Below are 15,849 nucleotides of genomic sequence, written 5' to 3'. Positions count from 1 at the left end.
AGCAACAGGGTGGTCCTCCTGTTCCCTGGCCACAGTCTGTCGGTGGCCATTCACGCAGACAGACAGCTTGTTGGTTCTCCTCATGCCTACACAGAATTCAACATAGTGGTTGCAGCTTAGCTTGTAGACAACAAGACTGGTTTCACAGGTAGCCCTGCCTTTGATGAGATAGGTGATGTTAGTAACTGGACTGGAGTAGACGGTGGTGGGAGGATGTATGGGACAGGTCTTGCATCTAGGTCTATTACAGGGGGATAAGCCATGAGGTAAGGGATTGGGAGCAGGGGTTATGTAAGGATATATGAGTATATTGTGTAGGTTCAACAGGGCCATGACTTCCTAAAATCATGCCTTGAAATATGATCCATTCTGTCTGAAATTTTGCCCACCACATCTGGAACAACTTTCCGTTGCCCTCCCAATCTCCACAATATCCTTATCAGACCCTATGTTCCGTCTGCGCCCATCTCTCTACCCTTTGGCTCCTATCCCTGTGACTGTCCCTGCAGCAAGACTTGCCCTATGTACCCTCCTACCACCCCCTATAACAGCCCTGTAACTGGCAAAACATATCCTAACAAAGGGAGAGCCACCTGCATGCCCTACAACATGACATTCATGACCTCGGCGCCTGTTTCTCCTCAAGCACCATATGAAATCTTCCATCACACACAAGTTTCTCAGTACTGCACAGGTGGGAAATAACACTACAACATGTCTTTGGTTCTCACCACCCACCTGGCCTTCATTTACATTAGTTTCTTCCATCACAGCCTTACTTCGCTGTAACTACTCTTTGCTTCACTGTGTTTTAGTTTTGTACATATTTCATTGTCTTTCCCGTCTATTTATCACTGCTGTTCTCCCACCTCTGTTACATACAATGCACTTAGTTTTTCACTCTTATTAACTTATGGATGATGTTTAAGCAGTAATCTCTGTCTGCCTATTACCCTGTGTTCCACCTTTTAAGCTCTCAGGTTTTCAAATCTCATCCTATGAAGTCCCCAACAATCAGTTTTTCCTTCTCATCCCTTATGGTAAGTCTCTCCTGACCTGCAGTTCTGGGTGACTTTCCCGAAATCAGTCCCTTTTCCTACACCTCTCCAGTCCTTTTCCTTCACTTCTCTTCCTTCCCTTTCAATCCTTCTGCCAGAAGAAGGAGCCACTGGCTCTGAAAGCTTGCCAATTACAATAATCTTTTATGTGTGTGTTCTGTTACCGCTTGGCGGGTAGATTTTTTATCTATCCAATTAAATAATTTTGTCACTAATTGATTGTTTTTGTTGTTATATCAGAAGAAAACAATGAGGATTCCTTTTTCTTTGTTAATAATGAACATACTGACCAGTTACTTTATTTCAATAGGAAAATGTACATATGAAAAAACTTTAGCAATGGAAAATATAATATAACTGGATAGATACAAAAAATTTATTTCTGAAGTGGCAGCAGGAGAACTGCACATATAAATGTTGAGGAAATTTGCAAGTTTTGGAGGCAGTGGCTCCTTCTTCTGGCAAAAGGGTTAAGGGGAAGGAAGAGGAATTAAGAAAAAGGACTGACAAGATTTAAGAAATGGGTAGAGTTTGGAAAAGTCACCCAGAAACCTCAGATCAGGGAAGGCTGCCCGAATGGGATGAAAAGGAATGACTGATTGTTGGGCACTGCAGCTGATGAGATTAGAAAATCTGAGAGGTCAGAGGTGGAAGATAGGGTAATAAGCAAGACAGAGGTTACTGACAAAACTTCATGCAAGCTTTAAAAGAGCGGAAAGTTAAGGATATTGTCTGTGGTAAAAGTGTGTGTGTGTGTGTGTGTGTGTGTGTGTGTGTGTGTGTGTCGACAGGGGGGGGGGGGGGGGGGGGGCTGAAGAAAGGAATAGTTACTGAGAAGAAATACTGAGACTGAAGAAATTACTGTAAACTAAGGACAGGTGAGTGGCGAGAAATGAAGACATGTCATAATGCCCACTGCCACCTGCGGAGTTCTGAGAAGCTAGTGTCCAGGGGAAGAGTACAGATGGCACGTACAGTTGAATAGACACTGAGATCACAACTATAATGTTATAGAGCATGCTCTGCAACAGGATATTGTGTGCTGCCAGTGTACACCCTCTGTCTATGCCCATTCATCCTGACAACTTGGTGATAACCATACCAATCTAAAAAGGCCAGACAGTGTTTACATAACACCTGGTACATCATATGTGTCATCCACAGTTGGCCCTCCTTTTTGTAGTGTATGTTTTGCCTTATACACAGCTGGTATAGGTGGTGGTATGAGAGTGCATAGGGCAAGTCTTACAGTGGGGACAGTCACAGGGGTAAGAGCCGTAGGGTTCAGAAATGGGTGCAGAAGGACCACAGGGCATTGTCTGACCAGGATTTTGCAGAGACTGGAGGGTGGGGGGAAGGGGGGGTCAAAAGCTTGTAGGTGTGATGGGAAAATAGATCTAATTTCAGGGCACGATTTTAGGAAGTCATAGCCTTGTGTAAGTATCAGATTAATACATTTGAAACCAGGATAGTACTGAGTGACAAGAGGTGTATTGCCAAGCTGTTTTTGAAGGAATCAGCAGGAACAGGATTAGATGTAAGGGCCAGAAATTCCGCTTCTGAATGAACTCACCTCGGCCTTCACTGGACGTAATTACCCCACTAGCCTCAGTAACTTTTCCAAACTTTATCCATTTCCTTAAGCTCATTAGTCCTTTTTCTTTATCCCTCTTACTTCGCTTTCAACCCTCCTCCCAGGAGGAGGAGCCACTGGCTCCAAAAACTTCCAAACAATGCCTATGTATTGCAATGGTGCTGTCTCACTTATGGATTACAGCGGACATACAAGTTTGTGAAAGTTTATATGTTGTAGATAATGTGCAAATCTTTCTTCGTTCGCAACACTATTTGCTCATATAACATAAACACACATGGCAACCAAGAGCTGACGTAAACTTATTTGTAACTTTTATATAAGTAATCACGTAACTAGACTGGAGTAATACTAAAGGAGTGTTCATAAAACATAAATTTGCTTAATTATGACACTGAGCTCATCGTGTTGCCACTGTACTTACATTTGTAGATATTTGGTAATACATGCATTCAATTTTGAACAGATTTCCAGCTAACTAGTATGTATATTAACTTATCTGTCCACCTGACGTTTACTAACTTTCCATGCATTTTGTATCTGTTATGCCCTGGGTTTCATTCAACTTTAATGATATTGTAAAATTCATAGAAAAAAAAGAGACACCTGATATGGAGCTTAAACAAGAATTCAAAAGCAAAGGAGATGAAAGTGAATGACCAGACCAAAGAGTCAAGAAACAAAAAAAAACAAGAGACAAGAAACAAGAAAGGAGATGAAGATTAATTAGATTTGTTTGGGAAAAAAATTGCAAACAGTTACTCTTTATAGGGCCACCTGTAACAAATCTAGGCCTTTGCTGTTTCAGTTTGGCACGTGTCTACATAATTCCGATACTTAATTTTTTTCCCTTGTTACATGAATATTCTGGCTGAATCTCATGCATAAAGTTTGTGTGTGTGTGTGTGTGTGTGTGTGTGTGTGTGTGTGTGTAACGTAACAGCCTTATATTTCAAATAGGAGTATATGAATCAAGAGATTTAGTCATACTCAATACACTATATCTTTCATTTTGTTATTTTATACTTATGTTTATTCCTTTCACAGTTGTCATTCACTATCTGAAAATATTTGGAATAATTAAATGTCCTCTAAATAACAAGTCAGTTGTGCTTTACAAAATTATGATGGTTTGGAATTTCATTAACACATTCTGTTAAAACAATAATTTTTCATCCAAGAAGAAAATCATTCATTCGTGTAATATAGTTTCATAAAATGAATCAATAGAGTGTTCTAGCAAAAACACTGTAAATGTGATTAATTATTGGAAATGTAAACAGTTCAGTAGATAATAATCTTTAACAGGGTTGGTAAGATAGTTGAATATATCTAATAATGTAACTTTAGGAGTGAAGTCTCTGTAACTGGTAGTAATTAAAATAGTGACGCACTTCAGTAGCAATTTGCATATCTAAAAAGTAATATTCAAAATGAATATTTTATGAAATTTTGCATAAAAAATCAAATTATGATAAAAACCCACGTTCAACATACTCGTTTTATGGTAAAGCTTACTGCCATGCTCAAGTTTTCATGAACTTTTCATTTTTCATTATAACTTTACAAACACAATTAATCTAAAAATGAGTTTGGCATCATAGACTTTTACATTTCTATTTAAGGACTGGCGCACTGCCAAGCGGCAGTGGTTGTCAGTACATTTGTTGTATAGGATTTGTCCAGAAAGTAATGTGATTGCATTGAATTATTATTATTATTATTATTATTATTATTATTATTGTTATTATTAATCTGATAGGTTCAACAACTTAAAATTCTTCAAAGTATGAGCCTTCTACATCAATACATTTTTGACAGTGTGACTTCCATGTATCATAAGGTTACATATTCCTGACATTGTCAGTTTGGGGGCGATCTGCAATGTATGATAACTAAAGCAACTTCACAAGTCAAGATCACTATAAAATCATTTTACTGGATGACCAGTTTCGACATAGCTATGCTGTCAACATCGGTTCTTATGCCTTTTTACATGTTGTACGGGAAATTTTAGAGCATAAGATCCAATGATGACAGCATAGCTCTGTCAAAATTGGTCATCCCATAAAATGCTTTTTTAGTGCTCCTGGCTTGTGAAGTTTTCTTCAGTCATCCTATCATAACCTTTCTGGAACACATCAATTGGGATGCTCTTCAGAGAAGCCATCAAAGTAGCTTGCATGCTGACACCAGCTCATGGTACTTTTCTTTGGGGTCCCTTTTCAACCAACGAAACACAAAAACATCCGCGGGGGCCAGGTCGAGACTGTAGAGAGCTGCGGCACCATTGTCACATCAATCCGTGTCAGGAAGGCGGTGACAACAAAGGTGGTGTGAGCTGGTATGTTGCCGTGGTGCAACTGCCACGAAGGGTGGAACTCCTTTTGGATGCAAGCAACCCTGTGATTTAGTCTCTGAAGCACTTCCTTGTAAAATGCGGGGACCAAGCAGCAATCGGTATTGTAATTGTCAACTGTCGAAGCTGCGTTGGTAAAGTACCAGAACTTCAAGCGCTGATAGAAAGCACCGAAGCTGAAATCGTTATAGGTACAGAAAGCTGGCTTAAGCCAGAGATAAATTCTGCCGAAATTTTTACAAAGGTACAGACGGTGTTTAGAAAGGATAGATTGCATGCAATCGGTGGTGGAGTGTTCGTCGCTGTTAGTAGTAGTTTATCCTGTAGTGAAGTAGAAGTGGATAGTTCCTGTGAATTATTATGGGTGGAGGTTACACTCAACAACCGAACTAGGTTAATAATTGGCTCCTTTTACCGACCTCCCGACTCAGCAGCATTAGTGGCAGAACAACTGAGAGAAAATTTGGAATACATTTCACATAAATTTTCTCAGCATGTTATAGTCTTAGGTGGAGATTTCAATTTACCAAATATAGACTGGGACACTCAGATGTTTAGGACGGGTGGTAGGGACAGAGCATCGAGTGACATTATACTGAATGCACTATCGGAAAATTACCTCGAACAATTAAACAGAGAACCGACTCGTGGAGATAACATCTTGGACCTACTGATAACAAACAGACCCGAACTTTTCGACTCTGTATGTACAGAACAGGGAATCAGTGATCATAAGGCCGTTGCAGCATCCCTGAATATGGAAGTTAATAGGAATACAAAAAAAGGGAGGAAGGTTTATCTGTTTAGCAAGAGTAATCGAAGGCAGATTTCAGACTACCTAACAGATCAAAACGAAAATTTCTGTTCCGACACTGACAATGCTGAGTGTTTATGGAAAAAGCTCAAGGCAATCGTAAAATGCGTTTTAGACAGGTACGTGCCGAGTAAAACTGTGAGGGACGGGAAAAACCCACCGTGGTACAACAACAAAGTTAGGAAACTACTGCGAAAGCAAAGAGAGCTCCACTCCAAGTTTAAACGCAGCCAAAACCTCTCAGACAAACAGAAGCTAAACGATGTCAAAGTTAGCGTAAGGAGGGCTATGCGTGAAGCGTTCAGTGAATTCGAAAGTAAAATTCTATGTACCGACTTGACAGAAAATCCTAGGAAGTTCTGGTCTTACGTTAAATCAGTAAGTGGCTCGAAACAGCATATCCAGACACTACGGGATGATGATGGCATTGAAACGGAGGATGACACGTAAAGCTGAAATACTAAACACCTTTTTCCAAAGCTGTTTCACAGAGGAAGACCGCACTGCAGTTCCTTCTCTAAATCCTCGCACAAACGAAAACATGGCTGACATCGAAATAAGTGTCCAAGGAATAGAAAAGCAACTGGAATCACTCAATAGAGGAAAGTCCACTGGACCTGACGGGATACCAATTCGATTCTACACAGAGTACGCGAAAGAACTTGCCCCCCTTCTAACAGCCGTGTACCGCAAGTCTCTAGAGGAACGGAGGGTTCCAAATGATTGGAAAAGAGCACAGATAGTCCCGGTCTTCAAGAAGGGTCGTCGAGCAGATGCGCAGAACTATAGACCTATATCTCTGACGTCGATCTGTTGTAGAATTTTAGAAAGTGTTTTTTGCTCGAGTATCATGTCGTTTTTGGAAACCCAGAATCTACTATGTAGGAATCAACATGGATTCCGGAAACAGCGATCGTGTGAGACCCAACTCGTTTTATTTCTTCATGAGACCCAGAAAATATTAGATACAGGCTCCCAGGTAGATGCTATTTTTCTTGACTTCCGGAAGGCGTTCGATACAGTTCCGCACTGTCGCCTGATAAACAAAGTAAGAGCCTACAGAATATCAGACCAGCTGTGTGGCTGGATTGAAGAGTTTTTAGCAAACAGAACACAGCATGTTGTTATCAATGGAGAGACGTCTACAGACGTTAAAGTAACCTCTGGTGTGCCACAGGGGAGTGTTATGGGACCATTGCTTTTCACAATATATATAAATGACCTAGTAGATAGTGTCGGAAGTTCCATGCGGCTTTTCGTGGATGATGCTGTAGTATACAGAGAAGTTGCTGCATTAGAAAATTGTAGCGAAATGCAGGAAGATCTGCAGCGGATAGGCACTTGGTGCAGGGAGTGGCAACTGACCCTTAACATAGACAAATGTAATGTATTGCGAATACATAGAAAGAAGGATCCTTTATTGTATGACTATATGATAGCGGAACAAACACTGGTAGCAGTTACTTCTGTAAAATATCTGGGAGTATGCGTGCGGAACGATTTGAAGTGGAATGATCATATAAAATTAATTGTTAGTAAGGCGGGTACCAGGTTGAGATTCATTGGGAGAGTGCTTAGAAAATGTAGTCCATCAACAAAGGAGGTGGCTTACAAAACACTCGTTCGAACTATACTTGAGTATTGCTCATCAGTGTGGGATCCGTACCAGATCGGTCTGACGGAGGAGATAGAGAAGATCCAAAGAAGAGCGGCGCGTTTCGTCACAGGGTTATTTGGTAACCGTGATAGCGTTACAGAGATGTTTAACAAATTCAAGTGGCAGACTCTGCAAGAGAGGCGCTCTGCATCGCGGTGTAGCTTGCTCGCCAGGTTTCGAGAGGGTGCGTTTCTGGATGAGGTATCGAATATATTGCTTCCCCCTACTTATACCTCCCGAGGAGATCACGAATGTAAAATTAGAGAGATTAGAGCGCGCACGGAGGCTTTCAGACAGTCGTTCTTCCCGCGAACCATACGCGACTGGAACAGGAAAGGGAGGTAATGACAGTGGCACGTAAGTGTCCTCCGCCACACACCGTTGGGTGGCTTGCGGAGTATAAATGTAGATGTAGATGTAGATGTAGATGTAGATGTAGTGTGTATATAGATTAGAAAGTACAAAGTGCATAAATCTGTCCTCATTTTAAGTTTTTACTATTTAAAAAAGTGAATCTTAATAGTGAGTAAAATGTTTCCATATAATGTATTTTTCATTGTTTCAGGATATGTCAAGCACACTGTTTTTGCCTAGAAGACAATCATGCGATATGTGATATAATTTTACCAATAGGATTTAAAAAGGGGAAAAAGCTATTATTGCACGCAGAAATAACCTCTGGCTCGAAGAAGCTGACCAGGATTGCGTTCACTTGATGATTCTAGAGCAGATATTGGAGAAATCATTTCCCACGAATTTTCATACTGATGTCTGTTTCCACTTCAGATGAAGCTCTCCTTCCAGAAAGTCGAAGTGAGTCTCAGTCTGTAGACAGCCTTCCACTGTCATTTGGAGCCTGACGAGATACTGATTTTTTTATTTACTTATTTATTTATGTGATGCAGTCATCTCAACTGATATTCATTTGCAACAAATCTTAAGTAAATTTGGCATTGTTATAAAGCTGATCACATTAAATAAAATTATGTCATATACATAACATTTTTAAAAAAAATTATAAACATGCTCTACCCAAATTATAGTTCACAAACACTTTAGTGCACAGTTATCTGTTAAAACTAAATGATTTGCCTGCCACAAAGGCAATGATGGGTGGACAACTATGAATAATATCAGTTTCTATGCACTCATGGCATAAATTGTAGATGAGAAGATTTAAAGCAGTACCTTCTTGAGTTGATACAGACCTGATGCATGGTGACTATTTTCATACGTCATATCATTGACTAGCACTAAAAGAATGAACAGGGTCTTGTTATAAAATGGGTGTACTTCAGAATGAATTAGTAGCTCGTGAGTCACGCTCAGATGGCTCAGTTGGTAGAGCAATGGCCCACGGAAGCCAAAGATCCCAGATTTGAGTTCCAATGTGGCGCACAGTTTTAATCTGCCAGAAAATTTCAAGAGGTGCACTTGTTTCAACGGCAACAAGACTGTTGTGCAAAACTGTCATCATTCAAAAGGTAAGATAAAATCTAGAATGAGGGAATTTAGAGTCTTCCTAAAACACACGTTACGCCAATGATATAACTCATAAAATTTTAAGTAAAACAATGGTATGAGCAAAGACTGCCACTCACCATAAGATAATGGCACTGAGCAAAGGGCAGGTACTTAAACAAGAACTCGAGTACTGTACTGAGATTATGAACTTATGTTCTTCTTCAGAACACAACAAAATCATACACAGTATAAATCTACTACTACATTCCCAAAATTAACATTTTCTCATTATTTACAACATTTTTTTATGACTCCTATCAAATTTCCTATGTTCACAATGTTAATTCGTACCCAATTTTCTGTCAACACATTTACGATTTTCCAGCAACTTATGCTTTACGAAAAAATGTTCATGGAGCAAAAGGTGACATATTTGATGTAATATGACACTGGTTAAGAAAAATTAATAAAAGACATGAAAAAGTAATGGAGGAGAATCTTGGCGAGGAGCAGTTTGGCTTTAGACGGAATACGGGCATCAGAGATGCAACAGGGCTCCTACGAATCTTGGGAGAAAGGTTTATTGAAAAAGGAAGAGACCTATATATGCGCTTCATCGATCTAGAAAAGGCATTTGACAATGTGGTTTGGGACAAGCTGGCGACTATAATGAGGGAAAAGAGAATGGACTGGAAAACCGGAAGACTTATAAACTCATTATATCTTAATCAAAAAGTTTCAGTTAAAGTGAGAGGAGAAAGTACAAACTGGATCAGACTAGGAAAAGGAGTAAGACAAGGATGCTGTTTATCACCTACTCTTTTCAACCTCTACTTGGAAAATATGATTGACCAATGCTCATTAGATGACAAAGGAGTAGAAATTGGAGGAAGAATAATAGGGTGTTTGAGATTTGCTGATGACATGGTCCTTCTAGCCACAGGGGAAAAAGAATTACAGGATTTGGTGGACACCATTGCACCTAACGGAAAAAAATATGGAATGAAAATTAACACAAATAAAACAAAAGTATTGGCACTAGGAGTAAATAAGGAAATAAAAATTATGCTGAATGGAGAAACACTAGAACAGGTGCAAAATTTTAAGTATCTTGGAAGCAGGATAGACACCGACTGGAAGTGCACCACAGAAATTAAAACAAGGATAGAAATGGCAAAAGAGGCATTTTATAAGAAAAGGAGAATCTTCTGCAGCGGTCTGGACAGAGAACTCAGAAAGAGACTCATAAAATGTCTTGTATGGAGTGTTCTTCTATATGGCGCCGAAACATGGACTATGAGGAAAAAAGACAGAGAAAGGCTGGAGGCTTTTGAGATCTGGACATGGCGGAAGATGGAAGGAATAAGTTGGATGGACACAGTAAAAAATGAAGAGGTACTGAGAAGAGTGGGAGAGAAAAGACAGTTACTAGATGTAATAAAGAGAAGAAAAAGAAATTGGATTGGGCATATATTAAGAAAGAATGACGGACTGATAAAAACAGTTTTAGAAGGTTATGTAGAAGGGAAAAGGAAGCGAGGAAGGAAGAGATTCCAGATACTGGATGACATGATGGACGGTACAACATACAGCAGCCTTAAGAAGGAAGCAATGGATCGCAGAAAATGGAGAGGCAAAGGACCTGCTAATATAGCAGATAACTGATGATGATGACACTGGTATGGCATTGGCCTTTACGTAGTGTTTACAAACGTTATACGGTTAAGTTTCTTGACACTGGGGAATTTTACTCAACAGATCTGAACTGGTAAATAACAAAACAATTTGTGCTTTATCTCCTGCCACTACCATCCTCCACTTGTTGTGGTGGCTGATGGGAGTAACTAGGATCATTCAAATAATAACCGATCACAATAGTTTTCAGTCTCTGTTGTGCATGCCCAACTTTGTGATTGTTGCGATCACAATGACACCTTGAAAACACGTTTCACATGTTTGACCACTTGTGGCACTAGTTGACACCTTTGTGTTAGTCAAATGTTTCTGGTTTAAATAATGAAACACTGCACCAGTTAAGTATTTTTTCATGTTTAGCAAAACGCATTTCAAGAATTTATTCTCATTGTCAAGTGCAAATATTTATGTAAGTATTTTTTTATGTTTAACATTGTGTGTGGGGGGGAGGTGGGGGGTGGGGGAGGAGGGCCTGGCCACTCGCATGCGTGTGGTTTTCTGCATAATGGAGCATGCACAGTACCTTATAGCCTCAAAAAAATGACTAGATTGCGACAGACACAGTGTGCAAACATCACCCAAAATACTTATGTAAACATCTGTGCTTGACAATAAGAATAAATCCTCGAATAGTATCATGCTAACCATGAAAAGATACGTAACTGATGCAGTGTTTCATTATTTAAATAAAGAATTACACATTTCCAGGTTTTCCAAAAACTTTAATCATGACAAAAGAAATTAAATCAAATGTTTCGACTTCCCAGACAGTTACCTGTTCCATTTATGTCAGCGGGTAAACATTGTCTAAAATTCAGATTAACTTTTATCGGTTAACAAACAAGTCTCTAATGAATATTTTGATACCTATTATGTACATGTATCGTACATAAAAAAATATAAAAAAGCAATGGAGTGGGATGCTATACGCAACTTTTACTGCTTAAAAAGTTAGCTATATTATCTCACTCCTGTGGCCCTACTGGGGGTCTCTCTCTCTCTCTCTCTCTCTCTCTCTTTCCACTCTCTCACCTCGCCCCCCCCCCCCCCGCCCCTTTCTCTTTCTGTCCCCCTTGTCCAATTTACACATGCAAGCATGTGCCCCCCCCCCCCAAACACACACACAAATAAAAGAACTGGAGCAAATATACAACCATTGTGAGGCCAAAGATCTATGAAAATAACAGAAAAGTTAAATGACTGTTACAGTTTACCAGTTCCATGTTTTTCGAACCCATACAGCAGTATGCCAGTAGATGGTCTTGCAAAGATGAAAGCAAGTGCTTTAGATTAGGTATAGGTGTAGATTTATCTGAGACAATTGGTTCCATTTCATCACTATTTTGAACCAATGCACTAAGATTGTCCAGCTGAAACAAACAGAAATAATTGAATATATAAGATATAATTTACACTAACATACTTACTAAAATAATTCTATTCAAATTCAATGAACCTGTAACAAATCCTACCAGATGAGTGCACACAACCAATAGCATATTTTTTAAGTATATATATATATATATATATATATATATATATATATATATATATATATATATATATATATATATTTCAAATAAACCAAGACATACATTGCAAATTATGAGACATAAAATCAGATTTTCACAGTTTAGGAAAATGTAGCCAGGGTGAAAACATACTTTAGTAATGCAAATCATGACAATGTAAAGAATGGTTAAAGTTCAATGAAATTTCAATGTTGTGACCACTAAAGATAAGAGTTATAGCTCAGATGGAGAAGAATGGGAACATGAAGTAGCCATACCCTCCTTACAGAATAGTCATTTGGCATGATTTTGGGAACTACAAAAAACTTAAAAAATTATAGCTGGAACAAGATTTAAAAGCCAGTCTTTGCAAATACAAATCAAAAGACTCTCATTAATCCCCCCTCCCATTTCATTCACGACAACGTGAAGCCTTAAATTACACACTGACACTACACAAATCAATATAGAAAGAAGCAATTGTTTGACAAACAGTATGTGCAGGAAGGAGAGGTTATTCATACCCTAGGATAAGAGAGACTCACCTGTACTCAGGGATAGGTTATTCCTACCGTAGGATGAGAGAGACTCACCTGTACTCAGTACAAGGATAGACAAAGATGATGTGAGAGGCATTAGAGATATCTCACTCACCCCTCCAAGGAAGGAAGTAATAGTTACAAATGCTACAATAGTGTTGTCACTTTTACTTTTGTGTATGTCTTTTAGCAATACTGAACTTTTCACCTCCTGGTAGATCTGGTAAGTATTTCAGTTTCACAATTGTTTCCCTGACTGAAACTTCCTTTGGTATAAATTTTTTACTGGCATGAACAAGTTATGCCTTATAGCAAACTGTTCAAGATAACAACCCTCAGCTTCACAGCAAACATTACAATGATGTATAAATTTTGCTGCACTCTCTCAAATATCCCTGCTGTCATTGAACAATGGGACAATGCACCTAGGTCTCTACCAACAAATCTCTTTCCATCTGTAATGAAGTTTTCATACACTAATAACTTCAGCTATCTATATAGGTAAATATCCACAGACCTTAGAGGAGGCAATCCCACTGGCAACAGGACAGAATCTTCCCTTCCAATCCAATCCAACAATGAGGGATCTTGTGAGGGTCCTAATCCTCAACATTGCCTTACTTCTTACTTTTTATACTTATTCTTTAGCTTAGCTACATACTGAGTATCAAGATTCATGTAACAATCGCTGGTTAAATGTATTCAGTGGTAAAAATAAGCCTTGCATGCTGACAATATTTGTTGGATTATCATTGATGTATGTATCGCATGTACACTAGGTGTAATATCTGAATCTGTCTCAGTTGGTCTACTTTGCTCTTGACCACAGTTTGGTAGTGGCAGTTCATCCTGGTGGACAACTGGTTGGTAGTCATATCAATATAAAAGCTGTCCAATTATTGCAGCAGAGCTGCCTAGCTGACTTTTTCAACTTGCCACATCCCCCACAACTCCCCACCAACCCTCCACCAAATCCAAATCCAGAGACAAAACATTCATGTAACACTGTTATTAACCTTTCCAACAAAAACCCTCAGCTCCACGGCAGTTTCAGTCCTATCCACAGGCCTCACCTTTGGCCCTACAACCAAATTTAACAATGCTGGATGTGTCAAAGACCTACTCTCCTTATACCGATCCCTGCAATGGAAGCATTCCTTAGCCACCAATCCCTCCAACCAAAAACACACTAATTCCAACACTGAACTCAGCCTCTTCCAGTTCATACCACCATCCAACCGTAATCCCCAACCCTTCTTATCACCTTCCAGGAATTCCTTACCTCCAACTTAGCCTCACCATCCTTCCCCAGGTCCCTTCTTCATATCACCAACCTTCCAATAGAAGAAGAGTAGCCAAACACAACTTCAAAACAAATCATGACCTAATCATCCTACCTGCAGACAAAGGTTCCACCACTGTTGTTATGAATCGCAGAGGCTACCTGGAACTAGGCCCCCACCAATTATCTGACTCCTCCAGCTATGAACTCTGCTAGGGTGATCCCATCCCTGAAGTCCAACACAAACTCCAATCACTGCTTAAAGCCTTAGGCCCTTCCCGGAAAATCTCCCCTGAATCCATTTCCCTCCTCACCCCTATGACATCCCGCACACCCAACTTCTACATCCACAAACCCAACAATCCTGGATGCATGACTGTGGCTGATTATTGTGGCCCTACTGAAAGAACTTCGGCCCTCACTGACCAACAACTCTAACCAATCGCTCATAATCTAGACTCCCACAGCAAAGACACCAACTACTTCCTTCACCAACTCTCCACCATCCCCACCTAATTATCTCCTGGATCTCGACTCATCACTGTTGATGCCATCTCCCTGAACACCAACATACCTCTTGCTCGTGGCCTTACCACTGTTGAACGCTACCTTTCTCAACATCCTTCAGACTCCAAACCCACTACCTCATTCCTCAATACATCTTACTAACTTTATCCTACCCGCAACTACTTCTCATTTGAAGGGAAGGTATATAAACAAATCCACAGCACAGCGATGGGCACCCACGTAGCACCCTCCTATGCCAACCTTCTTATTGACCATCTAGAGGAGATGTTCCTAGCCTCCCAAAACACAAAACCCCTAGTCTGGTACAGGGTCACTGATAATACCTTCATGATCTGGACTCAAGGCTAAGACACCTTATTTTCTTTCCTTCACAATCTCAATACCTTTTCTCCCATCCACTTCACATGGTCCTCCTAAATCGAGCATGCCACCTTTATAGATGTTGACCACCTCTTCTCTGATGGCTCCATCTGCACCTCTGTCCACATTAAACCCACCAACCACAAACATTACCTACATTCGGACAGCTGTCATCCCTTTCACGCCAAAAATTCCATCTCATATGGCCTGGCTATGTGGGGATGGCAGATCTGCATTGACAAAAACTCCATTGCTCAGTATGCTGAGGGTTTTACCAAGGCCTTCACAGACGGCCACTGTCCCCCATACAGTCGGCAAGCGATCTCCTGTGCCATTTCCCCTCACACCCCCAATCCTCCTACCCCTCCAAGAATCGGCCACAAAGGAGTGTCCCCTTCATCATCCAGTACCACCCTGGTCTGGAACAACTAAACCACATCTTACGCCAGGGCTATGATTACCTATCAACGAGCCCTGAAATGGGAGACATCCTACCTGATATACTTCCCACCCTCCTAAAATGGTGTTCCATCACCCATCCAACCTCCACAACAATCCTAGTCCACCCCTATGCCACTCCCAATCCCAATACCTTGCCACAAGGATTATATCCCTGTGGAAGACACAGGTGCAAAACCTGCCCAATCCACCCACCCAGCACTTCCTATTTGAGTCCTGTCACAGATTTATCCTACCCCATCAGAGTGCAGGCCACCTGTGAAAGCAGCATTGTCATTTACCAGCTCTGGTGAACCACAGCACAGTTTTTTACATCACTATGATTACCAACCAGCTGACCACCAGGATGGAGGGCCACCGCCAAACTGTGGTCAAGGGCTAAGTAGACCATCCTGTGGCACAGAACCCAGCTGAACATAACACACTTGACTTCAATTGCTGCTTCCCTACCCTAGCTATCTGGATACTTCCCTCCTCCACCAGCTTTTCTGAACTGCACAGATGGAAGTTATACTTACAACACATATTC

At 40.3% G+C, this 15,849-nt stretch overlaps 1 protein-coding gene across 1 annotated transcript in view; it reads right to left on the bottom strand.

Moving 5' to 3' along the window:
• LOC124621816 (probable E3 ubiquitin-protein ligase HERC1) overlaps positions 1–15,849 on the bottom strand; it is a 766,600-nt gene that overhangs the window by 591,098 nt on the left and 159,653 nt on the right. The window contains exon 14 of the mRNA XM_047147255.1: positions 11,856–12,011. Coding sequence (XP_047003211.1) covers positions 11,856–12,011 — 156 coding nt within the window. The remainder of the gene's footprint in view (positions 1–11,855; positions 12,012–15,849) is intronic.

This window comes from Schistocerca americana, chromosome 7 (assembly GCF_021461395.2).
Source record: "Schistocerca americana isolate TAMUIC-IGC-003095 chromosome 7, iqSchAmer2.1, whole genome shotgun sequence".
In the NCBI taxonomy this organism is placed as follows: domain Eukaryota; kingdom Metazoa; phylum Arthropoda; class Insecta; order Orthoptera; family Acrididae; genus Schistocerca; species Schistocerca americana.
This window is presented reverse-complemented; position numbering and strand designations above follow the sequence as displayed.